This window comes from Lupinus angustifolius, chromosome LG03 (genome assembly GCF_001865875.1).
Source record: "Lupinus angustifolius cultivar Tanjil chromosome LG03, LupAngTanjil_v1.0, whole genome shotgun sequence".
Lineage (NCBI taxonomy): Eukaryota > Viridiplantae > Streptophyta > Magnoliopsida > Fabales > Fabaceae > Lupinus > Lupinus angustifolius.
The window spans coordinates 12,852,725-12,874,778 of NC_032011.1; the positions used below are offsets into that span (position 1 = coordinate 12,852,725).

General features: G+C 35.0%; 1 protein-coding gene across 1 annotated transcript; it reads left to right on the forward strand.

The window, feature by feature from the left end:
* Positions 326-20,798, forward strand: LOC109343403 (DNA polymerase delta catalytic subunit). The gene is made up of 30 exons (XM_019581664.1): positions 326-681; positions 1,363-1,473; positions 2,962-3,068; positions 3,154-3,313; positions 3,549-3,744; positions 3,847-3,982; positions 4,065-4,202; positions 4,487-4,564; positions 4,682-4,773; positions 4,972-5,038; positions 6,360-6,431; positions 6,907-6,993; positions 7,897-8,016; positions 8,128-8,226; positions 8,831-8,938; positions 9,088-9,183; positions 9,301-9,366; positions 15,197-15,253; positions 15,378-15,465; positions 15,581-15,660; positions 16,582-16,695; positions 17,279-17,393; positions 17,472-17,644; positions 17,786-17,857; positions 18,225-18,299; positions 18,379-18,468; positions 18,539-18,699; positions 19,880-19,953; positions 20,057-20,144; positions 20,454-20,798. Exons 1-30 carry the CDS (start codon positions 426-428, stop codon positions 20,539-20,541), a joined length of 3,264 nt encoding a protein of 1,087 aa, XP_019437209.1. The 5' UTR covers positions 326-425; the 3' UTR covers positions 20,542-20,798.

Here is a 22,054-nt window from a genome sequence, read left to right on the forward strand (position 1 = left end):
ATATGTATTTACTCTAACTTTTTAAAAAGACTCTTGCTAAAATGGGGAACACATATGTTATTTTATATATTGTGTTACTTTGTGTACGATTGAAAATATATAGAATTAAAAAATATATATTATTTTTTCTTACTAATATTAAATTAAAAATATAATTGGTTGATAATATATATTTAAATTAAATTTTTTATTAATTTAATTATTTTTCTTACCAATATTAAATAGTAACTAAAATATTACACTATTTTAGAACAGAAGATATTAGTAACATAACCCATAAACAAGGAAATAAACAAATTAGAATCTTAATAAAAAGGCCACGCCTCATTCGCGTTAAAACTGGCGGGAATTTCATTACCTCACTCCAGTTTCACTCTCCCAACTTCTCTTTCTCTCTTTCCAATTCCAACCCTTCCATCTCAGCCATGAACAAAGGTGGCCGGAAACGCCCTCCACCGCCGTCTCAGCCCTCACCCTCCAACCCTCCGAAGAGTCAAGCCTTGAACCAAGAAGATGAGTTCGTCGACGAGGACGTCTTCCTCAACGAAACCCTCATCTCCGAAGACGAAGAATCGCTCATCCTCCGTGACATCGAACAGCGCCAGGCCCTCGCTGATCGCCTCGCCAAGTGGACCCGCCCTCCTCTCTCCCCAGATTACATCGCTCAGTCTCGCAGCGTCCGTGAGTAATTTCACTAGGGTTTTGGGTTTCGTTTTTTTATATAAAATTTTAAGTTCAATTTCTTTTGGTCCTCTTGAAATTATAATCCTTGGTTTGCATTAGTCCCTGACTTTAGTAAATTATCTCCATATATCATGCATTTGTTAGCAGACTGTTACTTACTGTCAAGGTTTTGAATGACTAGTAATCACACGGAAATGTTAAGGTTTTTTGGAGTTTCCGAAACCACATCATGCCCACAATGGTGGTTGCATTAGCCACATTTGTCAAATAGCAGGCTGCTACTTACTGTCAAGGTTTTGAATGACTAGTAAGCACGCGGAAATGTTAAGGTTTTTGGAGCTTCCGAAACCACATCATGCCCGCGATCGTGGTCTCATCAGCCACATTTGTCTAAAATAGTTCGTAATGTCAAGGTTTTGGAGTATCTGAAACCGATTTAAAACCTGGCTGGCAGTTAACATTGTCACTAATTTGAAACTGCAAGCATGGGTCATATTATAAAATGCATATGTTAATTCGTACCAATTTGATTGATACATAACAGTTTGAGGGACTAATGTTAGTTTTCTAAAGTTAGGGACTGATATGAGCTATGTTTATTTTTTCAAGGGCTAAAATGTCAGTTTACTCATTTGATTGATTATTTATTTATTTAATATCTTTATTTTGGATTTTTAGTTTTTCAGCAGTTGGAGATGGATTATGTGATTGGAGAAAGTCATAAGGAGTTGCTACCGAATTCATCTGGACCCGCTGCCATTATTAGAATATTTGGAGTTACAAAGGAAGGTTAGCTAGTGTTTGTGTTTTCTTTACATGCTGCTAAGTATTTGGTTTCTTCAAGAAGAAAAGGACATCGGCAATTTGAGCTTTATTATTCATAGTTTTGCACTTTTGTGAAAAAGCTTGTAGTGAATAAAACTTGGATTTGTAACTTTAAGAGGGAATGGATAATAGATAGGTTTAGAAATTATAAGTTTTAAAGAGAATAATAACAGTTGAAGGTGCATTGAAGCATTTCTGCTGTCAGTTATCAAGCATCAATTTGTTGAAATGAATGAATAATATAGAAGTTCTATTAATATACCCCCTTCCTTACTCATTATTTACACTCTTAACTTACTCTTTAGCACAAGCTGTAATGTCAGTCTCTCTGCCATTACCCATCTTATACGGCTTCAGAGAGTACATATGTTTCTACCTTTATGGTTTTTTAAGAACAATACAGTTTTTACTAATTCACATTGTCGGCCTGTGGTTTTCTCATATGTAAGTCTCCTAATAAATTATTTGATTAGAATATTAGAAAAATAAAATCCTTATTGCGTTTTCATGCAATATTTTCAAGTTTTTGGAATACTTAGCCGTTGACATGATATTAGAGTCTGTTTAATCAAATGATCAAGAGTTTGATCATTGTGCCCCTATATTTATAAATACAATGATTGTGGTGCTTGCACGAGCATATTTTTTTCTGGGATAGTCAGTCTTTAACATAGAAAAATAACCGACATTTCCCTTATGAAAACTTTGACATGAGATTGAATTCAGATTTTATGTGCCAAATTCAAATTTAGAAGTCCAACAATTTTTTGACTTTCCAAATTTAGTTTTCATTATCTATAATTTTAGAAGTCTAGATATATAGCACAGTGTAGATACTTCAGAAGAAGGTGCACTTATAATTTGACGGACTTGATTATATATATAAAAATATGATTTTACCGAGTTCCAAATCAATATCTATGAACCTACACATGCAGTTAGTTTCTAGCCTTAATCTTGATTATCAATAATTTCCAAGTCTACATATGCAGTGATCAATGCACAGAAAAGGACACACTGATGGTCTGACAAACTTATACTGAATATTTTTAACACCTAGAATTGAACTCAACTTCTTGATTCACAACTAATATCGTAATTTGACTCTAGCAATGTGAGAAAATGATGAGAATTGTGAATTCCTAATTGTAATTTTTGAAGATGTAAAGGTTTATTTTGCATAACTGCTGGCATACTTGTTTTATCTAAGAGATAACCATGAAAGGATTTTACTTTCTTGCATACTAAATTTATTTCTTAGATATTTCACACTATAATTTTCTAGTTACATATTTCACACCATAAGTGTCCTAAAATTATCCTTGGCAATAGAACCAGGGTAGACTCTAGTGTTTAATTGAAAAAGTTGATGTAAAATTATATTCTATCATAATAATTTTGATTGTGGCTCTCAAGCTTGGAGTTATATAATAAATTTGGGCTGTTTGTTAGGACACAGTGTTTGCTGCAATGTTCACGGGTTCGAACCATATTTCTACATCAGCTGCCCTCCTGGAATGCGTCCAGATGATATCTCCCATTTTCATCAGATTCTCGAGGTATTTGTCTTGGTGCTTGAATATAAAAGTTATTTTCTACTTAAGGATTGCATTAATTTACTGTTCGCATCTTGATATGCTTTAGGCAAGGATGAGGGAGGCAAATAGAAACAGTAATGTGGGAAAATTGGTTCGCCGTATTGAACTGGTGCAAAAAAAGAGCATTATGTACTATCAGCAGTCTGATTCTCATCCATTTCTCAAAATTGTAGTTGCACTCCCAACAATGGTTGCCAGCTGCCGTGGTAAATATTATCAGTAGAATTCTACTTCCAGTATAATAATTTTTTTCTGTTTTTAGTAATCCAGTATTATCCAATTAATTTTTTATGTTTAAATTACACTGTTCTCGTAGGCTGTATTTATATGCAATATTATGTTAAGGTAGTTGATCAGTAATTTTTTGGTTCTTGCATGTTGACATGTGATGGTGTTTTCTTGAGTTAATTTGTTTCTTGCCAAAATTTCGAAACTTGGCAGGTATTCTTGATAGAGGTATTCAGCTTGATGGTCTTGGCATGAAGACCTTCATGACTTATGAAAGCAATGTACTTTTCACCCTTCGTTTCATGATTGATTGCAACATTGTTGGTGGAAATTGGATAGAGCTTCCCGCTGGAAAATACAAGAAGACATCAAAAACATTGTCTTACTGTCAGTTAGAGTTTGATTGCCTGTATCCTCTTTCATATGATACCCTCTAACATTATCCTCATAAGAGGTCTATCCGCACACTACACTTTTATATTTTTCTTTTCTCCCCTTAACGATGTTATAGGTATTCAGAATTGATTAGTCACACCCCAGAAGGGGAATATTCGAAGATGGCTCCATTTCGCATATTGAGTTTTGACATTGAGTGTGCTGGTCGTAAAGGTCATTTTCCTGAGCCCAGCCACGATCCTGTTATCCAGGTCCATTGCCTTATCTTTTTATCACTTAAATAACTATGCACATGTTACTTCTTCTAGACTGAAAAGTCTCATTTTCTTACAGATTGCTAATCTAGTTACTCTGCAAGGAGAAGATCAGCCGTTAATTCGTAATGTTATGACGCTTAAATCATGTTCCCCAATAGTTGGGGTTGATGTCATGTCATTTGATACAGAAAGAGAAGTGCTTCTAGCTTGGAGGGTATTCTTATCATATCTACATATTTTATATCTCAATATAAAGTAAAACACCAAATTTGATCTAGTATAATTCCCCTCTCCACTAAGTAAAGTGGTTTTTTTTAATTTATAAACACACTAATTCAATATTTGAAATCCCGTTTAGTATGTCACACAGCATGAGGTTTTGTAGTGCTTTTAACTTTGTTTAATGTTATTATTAAGTATCATATGCAACTTCTAACGGAACCATAATCCTTTGTCTACAAGGTTCTTATAATTTGACAAAAAATGATTTGCTTGCAGGATTTTATCCGTGAGGTGGACCCTGATGTTATAATTGGATATAACATATGCAAATTTGACTTACCATATTTGATTGAGGTGATAACTTAACCTTGAGATTAAAGAATACACTTGTGATTAATCATTGGAAGGTCGGTGCATTTGGTTATAGTTACTCTTTAAACATAATTTAATTTGCTGCTCTTTTGTTTTTAGAGAGCTGCAACCTTGAAAATAGTAGAATTTCCAATCTTAGGCCGTATCAGGAACAGTAGAGTCAGAGTAAAAGACACAACCTTTTCATCCAGGTAAACAAACAGACTCATGTTGCATTCTTGATATAGTTGGATGGTGCCTTTTGATTTGGCCAACTTCTATGAAAAAGGAGTGAGAACAACATTTTATGTCCTTAACCTTTCATATGAATTTTGAAATCACTTTTTTTATTCTTTTATATTTTCAATTATGCCCTTAACCTTTGCTCACATCGTTATGTTTGCTTACAGACAGTATGGGACTAGGGAAAGTAAAGAAGTTATGATAGAAGGGAGAGTCCAGTTTGATTTGCTCCAGGTTCCATTAATCTGTTTTTTATATTTTAAATATAGAAATTAAAAAATAACCTGATAATAACTTAAGATATGAAATTAAAATTAAAATGAAAATTTAATATATAAAATTTTGTTAGGTATTCATATAATCCTATAATAAAAAGGTAGGCATTCAACCCTCTTTAATATAATATCTATTTCTATTTAGTTTAATAATCCATTCCATTATTATATTAATCTGTTCCTATTTAATTTTCCATTTTGTAAAGCATTAACTCGGTATACCCTTGAAACTTAGGAAAAAATCATACTTTTTTACAAATACTTATTTTAAAAGTCTTACAAACCATACCCTTGAATGCTTTTAACAATAAATAATGAGTAATGTACAATGCATTATATAATATATCGTTAATAATATTTTTTTTAAAAATATAGATGCAAACGTATTCAATTACTTAGAAAATTAATTCTAATAATAATATTAGGAACAAAAGTAAACTGAAATAATTTTAATCTCAATCTTAGGAGCCAAGGATAAACAAATAAAAAAGTAACTTGGATTGAAAAATCGTATATCTAATATATAAAAAATAGTGGACCTAAATTTCTATAAATAACCAATATACACTTGCCATTTCTATTACATATTCTTAATCCTTACAATTAAGGTTAACAAAAGCCTTAAAATATTTAAATTTTCTTAATATTAGACACCCTCATTGAAGAGGATGAGCCTTGGTAACGGTAAGGTTGCTTGCCTTGTGACTTGAAGCTTGGAGGTCATGGGTTCAAATCCTGGAAACGAACCTCTTCGCTTACGAGGGTAAGACTATATACATCTACCCTCCCCAAATCCCACCAGGTGAGAGCCTCGTACATTGTGCCATCCTTTTTATTACACATAGCCATTATCTCTACACATGAAAATCATCTTAAATAAATAAGTTATAATTTTTTAAAAAAGTTCAAAAAACATTATGAATATTGATACATGCTAATATATGTATTGGAAATAAAAGCAAAAAAAAAGCAAATGATATTGTTTTAACTTCAAAACAAATTCAAGCTACCAGTGGGTTGGAAATGAAAAGAAGAAAAATAAATAAATATAAGGAACAATGAACTGCAAATATATTGAAATATGAACAGTGAGTAAATTAATTAAGAATATTTGTTAGAAATACTGTTGTCAGGCGCTTGTCATAAAAACAGTTATCAGTGATAAATAATTTGCCAAATGCCAAACTTTTTTTCCCACATGTCAAACAAATTTCATGGCAAAAGTGACCCAAGGTTTTCCTTTTATATATAATAATTGATATTCGATATTTGATTTGTAGGTTATGCAAAGAGACTACAAACTGAGTTCTTATTCATTGAATTCTGTGTCAGCACACTTCCTTTCTGAGCAGGCAAGGCCATCCTTTGATATCATATTTTGCCCTTGATTTTTTATTCTTATATATATAGGAATTAAATTATTGATAGAGGCTACAATTTACTTATCCTTTTTTCTGATAATCCTAGATTAAGTAAGTTTCAGATTTCAATGCATGAGCTCTTGATGTAAACGCTTACTTAATGTTGTAGCTGGCAAAGTTTTTTGCCCTGGTCTCTTGCTATTGTCTATAATGGCCTGGATTACATCGGAGTTGTAATGTAGTGGAAATAAATTTTCATTGGTTATCTTATGTACGGTTTATCTTTTGGTGTATTTATGTACATTTTCTGCATTTTGGCCTATTCTTATACATCCCATTAGAATATGTGAGTCCTCTTATTCTTCCAAGCAGGCTACTTTTGCTGGAATCTTGTTTTTCTTGAAAGTTATTGTGTATGTTGTTTATTGACTTAGACGCTTAGTCACTGCATGTTCATATACTGCAGAAAGAAGATGTCCATCATTCAATCATATCTGATCTTCAGAATGGAAATCCAGAAACTAGGAGGCGTCTTGCTGTGTATTGTTTGAAGGTTCATATTTTTATTCTTTTCTCTCTTGGGCTATTCTCTGTTGCTACCTTTTGATTATGTGTTTGTCCAGTCCTTTCATTTTCCCCCCAACAAGTTCTCATTGGCAGGTAAACTTCATATGTGGATAAAACTCAGTGTTAATAATAGTTTGCCCATGGTTATGGCATTTTAGTTTTTAAAATATTGACGAGAGTTACCCATAGAGATAAGTAGTTTGCCACTTCATCTTATGATCTGACTGATAGGCATGACTTTTTTGGTTTGCATTTTTAGTTTTATAGATACTTCTGTTAGGAAAGGATTTTCTATGTTAATTTGTTGGCCATTGTCTCCTATCAATTTTCTATTAAAAAAGGATATATATGTACTAAAAATTAGAATTTGTAACCACTTCATTTATTGCGCATTATTGGAATTTTTTTATCGAGACCTGGATTCTTTAACATCACCAAACAATTTGAAAAAAATTTCTAATATTTTTCTCAACGCTAATAGATTTGTCATTTTTTGTGAATTTAAAGTTCATTTTGGTCTTGAAATCTTTTGATTGTGAATTCTTATTTTTCAGTGTATAAAATAGGGTTCAACATCACAACTCTGAATAGAACTATAGATATCTTAGTTGTTTGAAGACTTTAAGCTTGCATGTTTGTTTTTCTTCAAAATATATGCAAAGGAGTAAATTGAAGTCGTGTTATCTATAAAATCTTAACAATGTATTTAGGCTACTACTCTAAAAGTTGTAATGCTTATGAATCTTTTACCAGTGAAAGCCATGTGAACCAAATGCAGGGAATCCGTTATGACTACATTATACATGATTTCATATTCTTTAGGTTATGGATGCCACGAGGAAAGGAATTTAAAAAAATTATGAGTCACTTTATTTTGTTCTTTATGCAGGATGCATATCTCCCTCAGCGGCTTTTGGATAAATTAATGTTTATTTACAATTACGTGGAGATGGCTCGAGTTACAGGTGTCCCAATTTCGTTCCTGCTTTCCAGGGGACAAAGCATTAAGGTAGGCATTAAAATTCCTCCATTCTTATCAATGGTTGGAAATATTGAATTTAAAAAAAAATTGATACATTGAATTTGTGGAAGTAATTGGGTCTTTTTTCTTCTCTTGCAGGTGCTTTCACAACTTCTTAGGAAGGCAAAACAGAAGAACCTTGTTCTTCCTAATGCTAAACAGGCAGGGTCAGAGCAAGGAACATTTGAAGGCGCCACTGTAAGTTAATTCTTTGCTTTTTCAGCTCCATTTTTCTATACACATGGGGAAACAATTGGGAACGAGTATATGTTTACTGTTCTTCGAAATGGTCGAGTTGTGATATTCAAAGGTCCCTTCCTCATCAATGTATATACAATTACACATGCATGTATATGAGTCTTTGATAGAAGTGAACCATATTGAATGGAAAATGTAGTTTACTGATATGAATTCTGGATTGTAACCAAGGTATTCAGCACCAGAGAATAACAGAGCTCACTTCCTCTCCACTCCTGGTTTTCGAGAGGCTTGGAAATACTTCCCTCTCCTTTCCTATACAATTGATAAATCCCTCACTCTTCTGATGACTCACTTATAACCTATCCCTGTCAACTAACTAGCTACTAGTACTACCTAAGCACAGCAATTAATTACTAACCGTTATGTCTTATTCTTCATGTTATTTCTGTTACTCAAATATCTAATATCCTTTATTGTTCTTTTTATACAAAAACTCAAGTATGTCTTATTATTCACTTGCCCATTTCCTTTTGGATGTTTTACTTGTCCACCTTTTGCCTGCTGATTACAAGAGCAAGATATGTAAAATTTACAAATGCAGGTATTGGAGGCAAAGGCTGGATTTTATGAAAAGCCAATTGCTACATTGGATTTTGCATCCTTGTATCCGTCTATTATGATGGCCTATAATTTATGTTATTGCACTCTGGTAAATATTCACCACTGTCTCTGGATACTGCCTTAAACTTCTGAGTTCTGCTGTTCTTATTTTATAAATGTTTATTCATTAGCTTAATTCAATTCTTCTGAGGCAACAATTGGAAGAGATTATATGTTATATGTTTACTGTTCTTGAAGGTGACCCCTGAAGATGCTCGGAAGCTCAACCTCCCTCCGGAGTCAGTGAACAAAACTCCATCTGGTGAAACATTTGTTAAATCAGATTTGCAAAAGGTTTGTTGGTTGTAAAGTGTAGTTGATTATTTTGCCTTTTCTTCCAAGGTTCAACATTAATTTCATTTTAGAAGTTTATGTAAAGTTGAGGCACTAAAATAATGAGAGTATATTTAGGGGATACTTCCTGAAATTCTTGAAGAGCTATTAGCTGCTCGTAAAAGGGCAAAAGCAGATCTAAAGGTATGCTTTCTGTACATACTGTGAATACTGACTCTGGATTTATTTATTTTGCTGTCAGCTGTGGTGTTTGATTAATTAAAATTACTGGGAACAAACGAGCGATTGAATAGTAAAGAGAATAAAGAGGAAAAACATGAAGGATTTTGTTAACGAAGTTCGACCAATTTGTGCCTACTTTTCTGGGAGCTTTGAGCGGCTATCACTAAGTATTAGAGAATAAGGATGCTAAGGCTAATACCAGACCAATGATTAAAAACGTGTATAAAAGGGGAAATAGGAAAGTTTGGATAGAATAACCAACTTTCCCTTTCTAACCTTGGGTAGTTAGAATCAGTTAGGAAACTAACTGCTATTAATAGCATAACAGTTAGGAGGGAAAGGGATTTTTTGGATTAACCAATCTGATTCAGGAATCAATGGTGGGGAAAAGGGATCCAGGGATCCGTGTATGCTCTAATCTTGTAATTCATTTTCTCTCTCTCTCAATTCAATAAAACCTAGAGCCCTGCCAAGAATTCCATTGATTCTGGCTTAGGGACATTTCCTTTCATTCTCCTTTCTTAACTAGTATAGATACCAGTGTCTATCACTGGTAACAGAGCACCATTCTGGTGCCTGTGGGAAGACATCACGCCGCTGTTGATTAGGGTTTTGTCGCATGGTCTCTACAAGAAGCATGGCTAGAGAAAACGATAGTGGGATGCAAGAAAGGGAGGAATTCTGCCAAGACAGGAAGAAAATGCGAATGAGAATGGAGCTGAGTGAAGCTCGTATCGTGAAGACTGAAGAACTATTGGCTGCTATAGCCACCAAGCTAGGAGTGAATCCCATTGAGAATGCGGTGAAAGAAGGCAGTGAAAATGATGAGGTGAATTGTCACAAGTTGGGCCAAAGCCAAGATAGATGGAGGAAATTGGAGATTCCCATTTTCTTAGGAGAGGATACATATGGTTGGGTGTAGAAGTTAGAGAGATATTTTTCTCTTAGATCCATTTCTGAAGAGGAAAAGATGAGGGCCACTCTGGTTGCTCTAGAGGGAAAAGCTTTGAGTTGGTATCAGTGGTGGGAGGGTTGCAACCCAAAACCTACCTGGGAAGGGTTCAAATTGACATTGGTAAGGAGATTTCAACCTTCTATGGCTCAAAACCCTTTTTAGTTACTTCTATCCTTGAAGCAGGAGGGAGGAATAAAGGCTTATGTGAAGGATTTTGAGAAGTATGCAGGAGCCTTGAGGAGACTCAACCAAGATTTTGTGAAAGGGGTGTTTTTGAATGGACTCAAGGAGGAGCTTAGGGCAGAAGTAAGGCTATGTGAACTTAAAACCTTACCAGAGGTAATGCAGAAAGCCATACTGATAGAACAAAAGAACTTGGTGGTGAGTAGAAGGCCTCCCTGGGGATTTTCAAGATCTTCTGGTTCAAGTAGGTCCAATTCTTTCAACAGGGTGGTTACTATGGAACCTTCTTCGACCCAAAGTAGTAGAAGAGATGTATCCTCCATAGGAAGTGTGACTGCACCTTCCAGGACCTATCAAGAAGCTAATAATTCTAAGGCTTTAGGGGAGTTCAAGAGATTGACTAATGCTGGGATGACGGAAAAGAGAGAGAAGGGCCTCTGTTTTAGGTTTGATGAACCCTTCTCTAGGGAGCATAGATGCAAATTCAAATAGTTGAGCATGTTGTTGATGGCTGATGAAGAAGAGGTTGAAGGAGAAGAGGAAGTGGAGGCAGAAGTGGTGGAGCACTCTGATTCCCAACAACTTTCTCTGTATTCCATGAAGGGACTCACAACTACTAAGTCTGGGAAGATTGAGGGTAATCTCTGTGGGATTCCAGTGGTTATTATGATAGATTGTGGGGCATCACACAATTTCATTTCAAAGGAATTGGTGGACCAGTTGAAGGTGGAGGATAATAAATCTTATATGGTGGAGGTAGGTGATGGTCACCAAATAGCTTGCATGCTCTCAACTCCTGTTATGCCTACCACAAATTGAGGTAATTCAAGATTTCTATCTATTTGCTTTAAGAGGGGTGGATGTGGTATTGGGGTTAGAATGGCTGGCCAGTTTGGGTGAGGTTAGAGCATATTTTGGTAGAATGAGGTTGACTTTGAGGAAAGGTGATTCCTTAGTAAGCATTTTGGGAGATCCTGCTTTGACCAAGACAAAATTGTCTTTAGGGGCCTTTATGCAAGTGCTGTTGAGGGAAGGGGAGGGTTTACTTCTTCAGTATGGTATTTCTGGGGAGGTTGAGACTCAGAGGAGGGTTCCTATAGAATTAGAAGGGGTGTTGCAGCAATATGAGGGAATTTTTCAGGATTTGTAGGGACTTCCTCCTACTAGACAGTATGACCATGCTATACATTTGAAAGAAGGAGCTGAAATACCTAATCTCAGACCTTAGAGGTGTCCATATTATCAGAAATCTGAGATTGAAAGGCTTGTGGCAGAGATGTTGGAAGCTGGAGTAGTTAGGCTGAGCATAAGCCCTTATTCTAGCCCAATCATATTGGTAAAAAAAAGGATGGGGTGGAGATTTTGTGTGGATTACAGAGCTCTCAACAGAATTACCATCCCAAATAAATTCCCTATTCCCCTCAGTGAAGAGTTGTTGGATGAATTAGGAGAAGCAAATGTGTTTTCTAAGCTTGACTTGAAGTCAGGGTACCACCAGATAAGGATGAAACCAGAGGATATAGGCAAAACTGCTTTTAGAACCCATGAAGGCCATAATGAGTTCTTGGTCATACCTTTTGGGCTGACCAATGCACCCTCAACCTTCCAATCTCTTATGAATAAGGTCCTAAAACCCTACCTCAGAAAATTTACCCTAGTTTTCTTTGATCATATACTTGTATATAGCCCTGACCTAGAAGCCCATGTCCAACATCTAGGGGAAATTTTGGCTGTGTTGGGAACTAATAGCCTCAAAGCCAATATGAAGAAATGTAGTTTTGGTCAGGGTAGCATTGAGTATCTAGGCCATATTATTTCTAAAGGAGGGGTGGTTGCTGATACTTCTAAGATAGAGGCTGTGAAAACTTGGCTTGCACCTGTCAATATCAAGGGTTTGAGGGGATTCTTAGGGCTCACTGGATACTATAGAAGATTTGTTCAGAACTATGGCAAGTTAGCCAAGCCTCTCACTGATCTTCTGAGGAATGACTCCTTCATTTGGACTAAAGATACCACCACTGCTTTTGAGAGGTTGAAGGCTGCCTTGATGGAGATTCCCATGTTGGTTGTCCCCAATTTCAATAAGCAATTTGTAGTAGAGATTGATGCTTCTAGTATTGGCCTAGGGGCTGTCTTAATGCAAGAGGGTATGCCTCTAGCTTTTTGGAGCAAGGGGCTAGCAGTGAAGGCTCAACAGAAATCAGTATACGAAAGGGAACTCATGACTTTAGTTCAAGCTATTCAGAAGTGGAGGCACTATCTGCTAGGGAGGCATTTCATTATTAGAACTGACCAGAGGAGTTTAAAATTCTTGACTAATCAGAAATTGTTCACTGATGAGCAGTTCAAATGGGCTATAAAATTGGTAGGCTTGGATTTTGAAATTCAATATAAGCCAGGTAGTGAGAATTCTGCAGCAGATGCTCTATCTAGAAGACTTATGTATTCAGCCATCTCTATAGTGAGTCATGAAGATGTGGACAATTGGGTGCAAGAGGTTCAGGGAGATCCTAAGTGGAGGAAAATAATGCAGGATCTACTCATTTCTTCTAGTGCTCATCTAGGATTTGAGATCAAGAAGGGGGTGTTGTACTACAAAGATAGGTTGGTGATATCTCAAGCTTCAAACATGATCCCTTTGATTATATCTGAATGTCATGAAACTCCTACTGGTGGACACTCAAGGTATTTTAGAACATACAAGAAGATCTCTAGCTTCTTGTTTTGGGAGGGTATGAGGAAGGATGTCAAGGAGTTTGTGGAAGGTTGTGATACTTGCCAGAGGAATAAGTACTCCACCTTAGCCCTTGCTGGATTGCTTCAGCCTTTACCTATTCCTCAACAGGTGTGGATGGACATCTCTATGGACTTCATAGGAGGACTCCCTAGGGTGAAGGGTAAAGATACTGTATATGTTGTGGTAGATAGGTTAACCAAATATGCTCATTTTTTGCTCTGAGACATCCTTATTCAGCAAAGGAAGTGGCTGCTCTGTTTGTAAGAGAGGTGGTGAAGTTGCATGGGTTCCATAGCACTATTGTCTCTGATAGGGACTCCTTGTTCTTAAGCCAATTTTGGAAGGAGCTTTTTAGAATGACAGGAACTCAATTAAAATTAAGCACATCCTACCATCCTCAGACTGATGGCCAAACTGAAGTGACTAACATGTGTTTGGAGACCTACTTGAGGTGTTTTGTAGGGCCTAAACCCAGGCACTGGGTAGATTGGTTGCATTGGGCTGAATTTTGGTTCAATTCAAGCTACAATAGTTCAGCTGATATGACCTCTTTTAGGGCCTTGTATGGGAGAGAACCTCCTATATTGTTGAAGGCTGGAACTATCCCTTCTAAGGTGGAAGAAGTCAACAAGCTATATACTCAGAGGGATGACATTTTGGAAGAATTAAAGAGTAATTTGGCTAAGGCTCAGAATTTGATGAAGCAGTATGCTGATAAGCATAGAAGATTGGTAGTATTTGAGGTTGGTGATTGGGTTTTCCTCAAGCTGTAGCCATACAAGATGAAGTCTTTAGCTGCTAGACCTTATGCTAAGTTGGCCCCGAGATATTATGGACCTCATAAAATAGTTAAGAGAGTAGGATCTGTGGCTTATCATTTGGAGCTACCTCTGCACTCAAAAATCCATCCAGTCTTTTATGTATTCTTGTTGAAGAAGACTCTTAAACCTGATCAACACCCTCAACCTGATCAACACCCTCAACCACTCCCACCTATGAGTGGGGTAATGAAGGTCATAGACAAAAGAGAATATGAGTGGGGTAATGAAGAGGTATTGATCAAGTGGTAGAATTTACCTGATCATGAATGCTCTTGGGAAATGGCAGCCACACTACAAGACAGATTTCCTAGTCTCCAACTTGAGGACAAGTTAGAATGTTTAGGGGGGGAGGGGAGGGGTATTGATAAGGCTAATACCAGACCAATGATTAAAAACGTGTATAAATGGGAAAAGAGGAAAGTTTGGATAGAATAACCAACTTTCCCTTTCTACCCTTGGGTAGTTAGAATCAGTTAGGAAACTAACTGCTATTAATAACATAACAGTTAAGAGGGAAAGGGAGTTTTTGGATTAACCAATCTGATTCAGGAATCATTGGTGGGGAAAAGGGATCCAGGGATTTGTGTATGCTCTAATCTTGTAATTCATTTTCTTTCTCTCTCAATTCAATAAAACCTAAAGCCCTGCCAAGAATTCCATTGATTCTGGCTTAGGGACATTTCCTTTCATTCTCTTTTCTTAACTAGTATAGATACCAGTGTCTATCAAAGGACTTGTGTTTGTAGTTGTACATCATTTGGTTTACATAACACATATATAAAGTCCTCTACTCTAACCTCTTTACATCAACCTAAGGCCTAAGCTCATAACTTGTATTGTTGTTTTCTATAATCATTAGATTTACATAACACATATATATAGCCCTCTACCGTAACCCTTTTACATAAGCTCAAACGCGTAACTTGTATTACCCCTTTCTGTACAAAAGGTTCATTCCACAACTATGGGCCCATAAAAGGCCTTATCATATTCCACAAGAATATGAGCAATTTGAACAACAAAAATTTACTATATTTAATTCTATATGTTATCTCTGCTTGTACCTGATTTTTCTCTTCTTTATTTATACTTTAGGAGGCAAAGGATCCCCTTGAAAAAGCTGTGCTTGATGGTCGACAGTTGGCCCTGAAGGTGCATATGTTAATTTTATGTCCTTTTTGTGTGTCCTTTTCACTTTTGATGTTCAGTTATCTCTAGTGCACACGAATAACTGTACTAGTTATTTTAGCATCTTAAAATCCTTTTTTTTTGCCAGATTAGTGCAAATTCTGTATATGGGTTTACAGGGGCTACTGTTGGTCAGCTACCATGCTTGGAGATATCATCAAGTGTTACAAGCTATGGTATTGGTCTAACCTTTTAGCCTGGCATTATTCTTGGAATGTCATCCTTTGTTGAAATGTAATAATATTTCAACTGAGTTCTTATTATTGCATGAATTGTGAATGCCTTGTAAAGGGCGACAAATGATCGAGCACACAAAGAAACTGGTGGAAGATAAATTTACAACGCTTAATGGCTACGAACACAATGCTGAGGTATAATATTTAGGAATTTTCTTGTTTTGCTGCCTGTCATAAAATATATGGGTGGGTGGGTTAGTTGGTGAAGCTCTGTAGGTGTCTTTATGGAGCCTTATTTCAACCTTCATAAATAAGATGTTGAGTTCACAGTTTCTTATCATTCATGGGCTGCAATCCTGCAATTGCCAACCAACAGAAAACTAATCTCGGTTTCTGAATGGTACAGTGATAGGAATAAGAAGAATAGGCCTATGATTAAGAATGTGTATAGAAGAGGGAAGAGCAAAGTTTGGCTAAGTAAATAGCAAATTTCCCTCTTTACCCTTAGGTAGTTAATTCGGTTAGGAAGTCTATAAATAGAAAGTGATGGCTTGGTAGTTAGTTAGTTAGGGAAATCTATTCTGATTTTGAGGGAAAATCAGAGGGAACTATGATTGTGGAATTCTAGAGCTGTACTCTTTCTTAAATCTTGTAATTCTCTACTTTCAATAAAATTCTTTAGAACCCCAGCAGAATCAAATTGATTCTGGTTTAGGGGCTTTTCCATTCAATTTTCCTATTCTTTCTATCTTTCTTAGATACCAGTGTTTATCATACAGTGGTCTTCATTTCCTTCAATCTGGTCATTGGATTTGTCTAGATTCGAGCAAATTTATTCCTTTTCAGTTCTATACTGTTTTGCAAAGTTTTAATTTTGACGCAGCAATGTAAAAATTTCCATCCTCACCAGTAATTTTACATTTCTGGTTATGCATAAAGTGTGAGCACCTGGGTTCAGTCACTGGTAGCTGCAAATGTTTTCCCTCCTCTCTCCCCGTTAAAATTTTTGCCTATCGGAAAATATATTTGAGCTTGCTCTCATGCTTTACTACCATAAACAGTTCTCCAGATTTTAATGTTAGATGTCTTACAAATCGATGCAATTCTTGCAACTAGGTAATATATGGAGATACAGATTCAGTCATGGTACAATTTGGTATTTCTGCTGTAGAAGAGGCTATGAACTTGGGGAGAGAAGCTGCCGAATATATTAGTGGAACTTTTATCAAGGTTTTCAAACTACTTTTCATCTTTTCCATTTGTTCCTTGTATATGTGATTTTCTTGAAAATGCTAATTGATTTCGTTAAATTACTTATACTCATAAATGGGCAAACTTAATTTTTAATTTTATAATTTCCCAAAAATAATGTAATTATTAGTTCTGAAATTTGATTCTTCTAACCACTACTAGTTCTATGAAAGTCAAATCATGACATTTATGACATTTACATAAATCTTCAAATATTTTAGGTTCAGCAGCCGTGATGTTATTTATGACATTGACATTCATATACATGGCAAAAGCTATGTTTGCCTATCACTGGATAAAATTTGCAGATAGTCCTGCTAGTGGTTTAGTATATAGAGATGGGTAACAACAACGTAAATCATTTGCATGCATCAAATGCTTTGTAACTTTAGATGTTGTGGTGGAAGTGGTCTTGTTCTGCTGCAGTCTTAGGTAGCACCTTCAAAATTTCTAAATTTGGTTGAGACTTCATTCTTGCATAAATGTGTTTGAAATTAATTGCTTCCTTTTTTTTGTTACTTATATTTTCCCCTTATGTATTGTTATCCTTTTTATTGTGAAGCCCATTAAACTAGAGTTTGAGAAGATTTACTATCCATATCTCCTGATCAGCAAAAAGAGATATGCTGGTTTGTATTGGACAAAACCAGACAATTTTGACAAAATGGACACTAAAGGTATACATTAATACTTATCCACTAGTTGCTCCTGATGCTTTGTGGAAGTACCTCTTAACGTAAATTTGTATTTAACAGGTATTGAAACAGTTCGAAGGGACAATTGTTTATTGGTCAAAAACCTGGTGACTGATTGCCTTCACAAAATACTGATAGACCGGGACATCCCTGGGGCAGTCCAGTATGTTAAAAATGCAATTTCAGATCTTCTCATGAATCGTATGGATTTATCACTTTTGGTTATTACAAAGGTATGAAATCTTTTGGGTCTACAAAGCCTCTAATGATCTTTTGAATTGCTAATAGCTTCGCATGGAGCATTCAGACATTTTATGTCGATGCATTACTAGTCTAATTGCTGTGAACTTGAATTGATATGATTGCTTTATTAGGGTTTGACGAAGACAGGAGATGATTACGAAGTGAAGGCAGCTCACGTTGAACTTGCTGAAAGGATGCGCAAGGTTTGGTGTGATAATTAAATGCACTTTTTCACGATATTTTAATGAGATTCATTTGGGAAAGGAAAAAATCAGTTAAAGTATATATGCCCATTGCACGAGTTCAATACATGAAACAGGAAAAACTATATTAAAAAGACTTAAAGAGCCAGAAGTCACTTTAATTTAGATGTTAGCATTTTTATTGTTATTGCTCATATAAATCATATTCCGAAGTTTATGTTCCTAATGGTTGGTAAGCTATATGTGTAAGTGTAACCATGCATTGTTCATTACAACCATAAATTTATTTTTACTTGTGCGTATTGAGCTTGTGATGTGTCTGTTTTCTGTGTTATAAGTGTATTCTATTTTACTTTATAATTTACAGCGAGATGCTGCCACAGCTCCAAATGTTGGGGATAGAGTACCTTATGTGATTATTAAAGCTGCAAAAGGTGCCAAGGTAATGTTACATTTTTTTTAAAGAGGGGCTTTAGTATTTTAAAGATATGCTCTAGACTAACCTATGTTAAGAATATCAGGCTTATGAGAGATCAGAGGATCCAATATATGTACTAGAGAACAACATACCAATAGACCCTCATTACTATCTTGAGAATCAAATTAGCAAGGTTTGTTTAATACATGTTTTAGATTTTCTTTAATGCTTATTGTTATTTATTAACTTTTTTCATGCTACAGCCAATTCTAAGGATTTTTGAGCCAATATTGAAGAATGCTAGTAAGGATCTTCTCCATGGAAGCCACACACGATCTATTTCTATTTCTACTCCATCAAACAGTGGCATAATGAAATTTGCTAAGAAGCAGCTCACTTGTATCGGTTGCAAAGCTTTGCTTAGGTATCCATTTTTTTCATTTCATATCTTGTTGTCTTGAGGCTCTTACATTTCCTTTTCATTTGTATTTATGTATTTCTTTTTTGGTGGTTGCTTTTCTATTTTATTCTAGTCACCAAAATGAAAAGACACATAGGGACAAGAACCTCAAATAATTACCATTTATGCATGTACTATAAAAATTGTATGAGCTAGGCTGCATATTTGCTACTAAATTGAAATGTATCAGAAGCGAGTTGGTTCTGAAAAGTAGATATCTAAATGCAGTGGAGCTAACTTTTAAATATAAGGTTTTTGCTGTTCAATAACTACCTAAGTTTTTTAAAACTGGTTCATGTAAACTGATTTTGAGATACAACTCATTTTTTATTTATTTTTCTTCTCATAGTCCGACATTTTTTACACTCATCCTTTTAATTGTCTTTTTCTGTAACGTTTTGATTGCCACACTGCCTCAGTTCAAAACTATATTCTAGACCTGTATTTTATCAATACAAGAACTGTGCCTCAGTCATGGAAATGAGCATAAAGCCTCCCACCCACAACAAATCAACACCTATGTAAAAGAGAACTTATGACATTTTGCTAATGAACATTTTAGAAATTGTGCATCTAAGGGGTGAATAAGACTATAAGAGGGGAGCACATCTGCTGTTTCATAAGTTATGTCACTGCATGTACCATCAACGTGTGATTGGTTGAAAAATATATTTAACTTAAAAAATAATAATTATTTTCCTAACAAATCATAGCCGATGGGATACAACTTGTGGAATAACAGATGTGCACCCCTATAAGAGTTATGTCCTCAGTAAATCTGTCTCCTGGTTTTCAATAATATGTATAGTTCCCACCATCCAAAACATTTTGAGCTATAATAAGATCTTGAATATCTTTCTCTTGATGTCAAATTCTTGTAGAATTTATCAAGATTTTCTCTTAACATGAAAACAAGAGTCTTCAGTTGTTATAGGAAATCATAGTAGTAGCTGTTGTGCAATTTAGATGAAAGACTTGCATGTCCAAAAAAGATATTGTATTTGCAACAATACTATACATGATGATACTTGGGTCTTTATTTTTAAGAGATGTAACATTGGAGGTTTACTTGTGTCTATTCTTATATACATTCAACTGTTTTACAAAGGTCTGATAATACTATCTTTTGTTGGGTTTGTCTCAGGGAGGGAGTTCACACTCTCTGTTCACATTGCAAAGGGAGGGAAGCAGAATTGTACTGCAAAACAGTGGCTCAAGGTAGTATCTCTTGAGTACCCTATGTTCTATTTTGAATGGTTCTGTTGTATTCGATGATTTAAGCTGATTTTTATTCGAAATATAATCGATGGTGTGGCTGCAGTGTCCGAGCTAGAGATGCTTTTTGGGAGGTTGTGGACACAGTGTCAGGAGTGTCAAGGTTCTCTTCATCAGGATGTTCTCTGCACAAGGTATTTTCATCATTAAAATTCAAATTGTTTCTATTTTTGAAATTTTATAATTAGAGGGTAAGCCTCAAAGCAATAACAAGGTTGTTTGCCTTATGACCTGGAGGTCATGGGCTCAAATTTTGGGAACAAGTTCTTTGCCTGTAAGGGTAGGGATATGTACATCTACCCTCTTCAGACCCACTAAGTCCGATCCACTGGTCCGTTTTCTGTGAAATTTTTCTTCACTCGTGTCATTTCATCTGGCTCTTGTGGATGTAATTGTAGCTACTCATTATCATTCCTGATATGTATTGAACTACTGTTTTACAGTCGGGATTGTCCAATTTTCTATCGACGAAAAAAGGCACAGAAAGACATGGCTGAAGCGAAGACGCAATTGGATAGATGGAGCTTCTAAGTTATTTCTTAGTGTTTGATCTAGTGTAGAGTCTATGTTAGAAGCCAATATAAGCGAAACATGTTGGCACAATTTAGGCATGAGTAGTATGACTTTGGTGTGTTTGGGAGCCAGTTTGCAAAGTTGAGTTTTGAAAAGTTGATTTTGATTTGAAATGGGTCTGTAGCAACTATATATATGTTGGTAGTTTATTGTTTAAGGTTATTTTGGTAGTATGAATATTATTAATGGTAATTTTAGTTAAATTCACTTTTAGATATGTGGTTACCAAATTTATTAAAATATTCGAAGTATTATTATAGCAGTAGTTAAAAACTAAACAAGTTTTGGTAAATGAAAAAGGCAAGTTTTGTATATTTGAAGTAAGGTCTGAGTACCAAAAACTAGTGATATGATTTATGAGGTTTTCGCTAGATCATGGAAAGATCCAAATGTCAAATGTTGATTCTTGAGAGTGATACTTGTTGAGAGGGACAATTATAAACTTTGAAAGTGATTAATTCCTCACGCAAAAAGGTGAGGAGATATCATTGGTAATACCTAAATCCAAGTATACGAGACATTTGAAGAGCCCAATAGAAAAGTTTCAATATTGACATGATAACTTTCCCTAATAATACTTATTAAATAATTTGTTGGACATTATTTAAGCCCTAGATAGATTAATGATGGCACCACTTGAGTTTTTGTGAAATTACACAAATCATCCTTCACTTTTCTACATATATACAAATCTCCCTTAGTTTTAATACTTTTGTTACACTGACTACCCTGTATGAGGAATAAGTGTAATTTTTTAAATAAAAAATGTGATAAATGCAATTAAATTAAATAAAATATGATATATTATGAGGAAAAATCCAAATAATATACAAATCAATGTATTTTTATTATTTTTTGTTACAAAATGCATCAACAATTCTAAAGAGATATTGTTTAAATCATTCTTATACTATATCGTAACGAATTAAAAATAATAATGAGGTACCGACTTATATATTATTTGGATTTGTATCCATAATATACCATGTTTTGTTTAACTTAATTGCATTTATCACATTTTTTATTCAAAAAAATTACACTTATTTCTCACGCGGAGGTGGTCAGTGTAATGAAAATATAAAAAATGAGGAGATTTGCATAGATGTGGAAAAGTGATGGGTGATTTATATAATTTCGCTAAAACTTATGGGTGTCAGTGTAATTTAGTTAATGATATTATATCAATCTGCCTTTGAAATGATAACTACGTTATAATACTTGCAGCAGTAGTTTAAATTATTTTAATAGACAGATTATTTTTAATATGCAAATTATTTTAAATCAGATGAAAATGGATTCATTTTACTGTTACATTTCTCTTTTCTCTCCTTACTCGGTTCACTTTCAATAACGGTTACTATTTTCACATTCTTATGTTTCTATTCATTATATAAGTTTTTTCTCAAAAATAACATACTTTGTATGCAGTATGAGTAAGTTGTATGTAGAAAGAATCAAAGGTGAATAAACA

Coding starts and splice junctions, on each gene's coding strand:
- LOC109343403 (XM_019581664.1), top strand. CDS start 426: ATGAACAAAGGTGGCCGGAAACGCCCTCCACCGCCGTCTCAGCCCTCA. Junction 15,254..15,377: donor GTCGACAGTTGGCCCTGAAG/GTGCATATGTTA, acceptor TTTTTTTGCCAG/ATTAGTGCAAATTCTGTATA. Junction 16,696..17,278: donor TTAGTGGAACTTTTATCAAG/GTTTTCAAACTA, acceptor TTTATTGTGAAG/CCCATTAAACTAGAGTTTGA.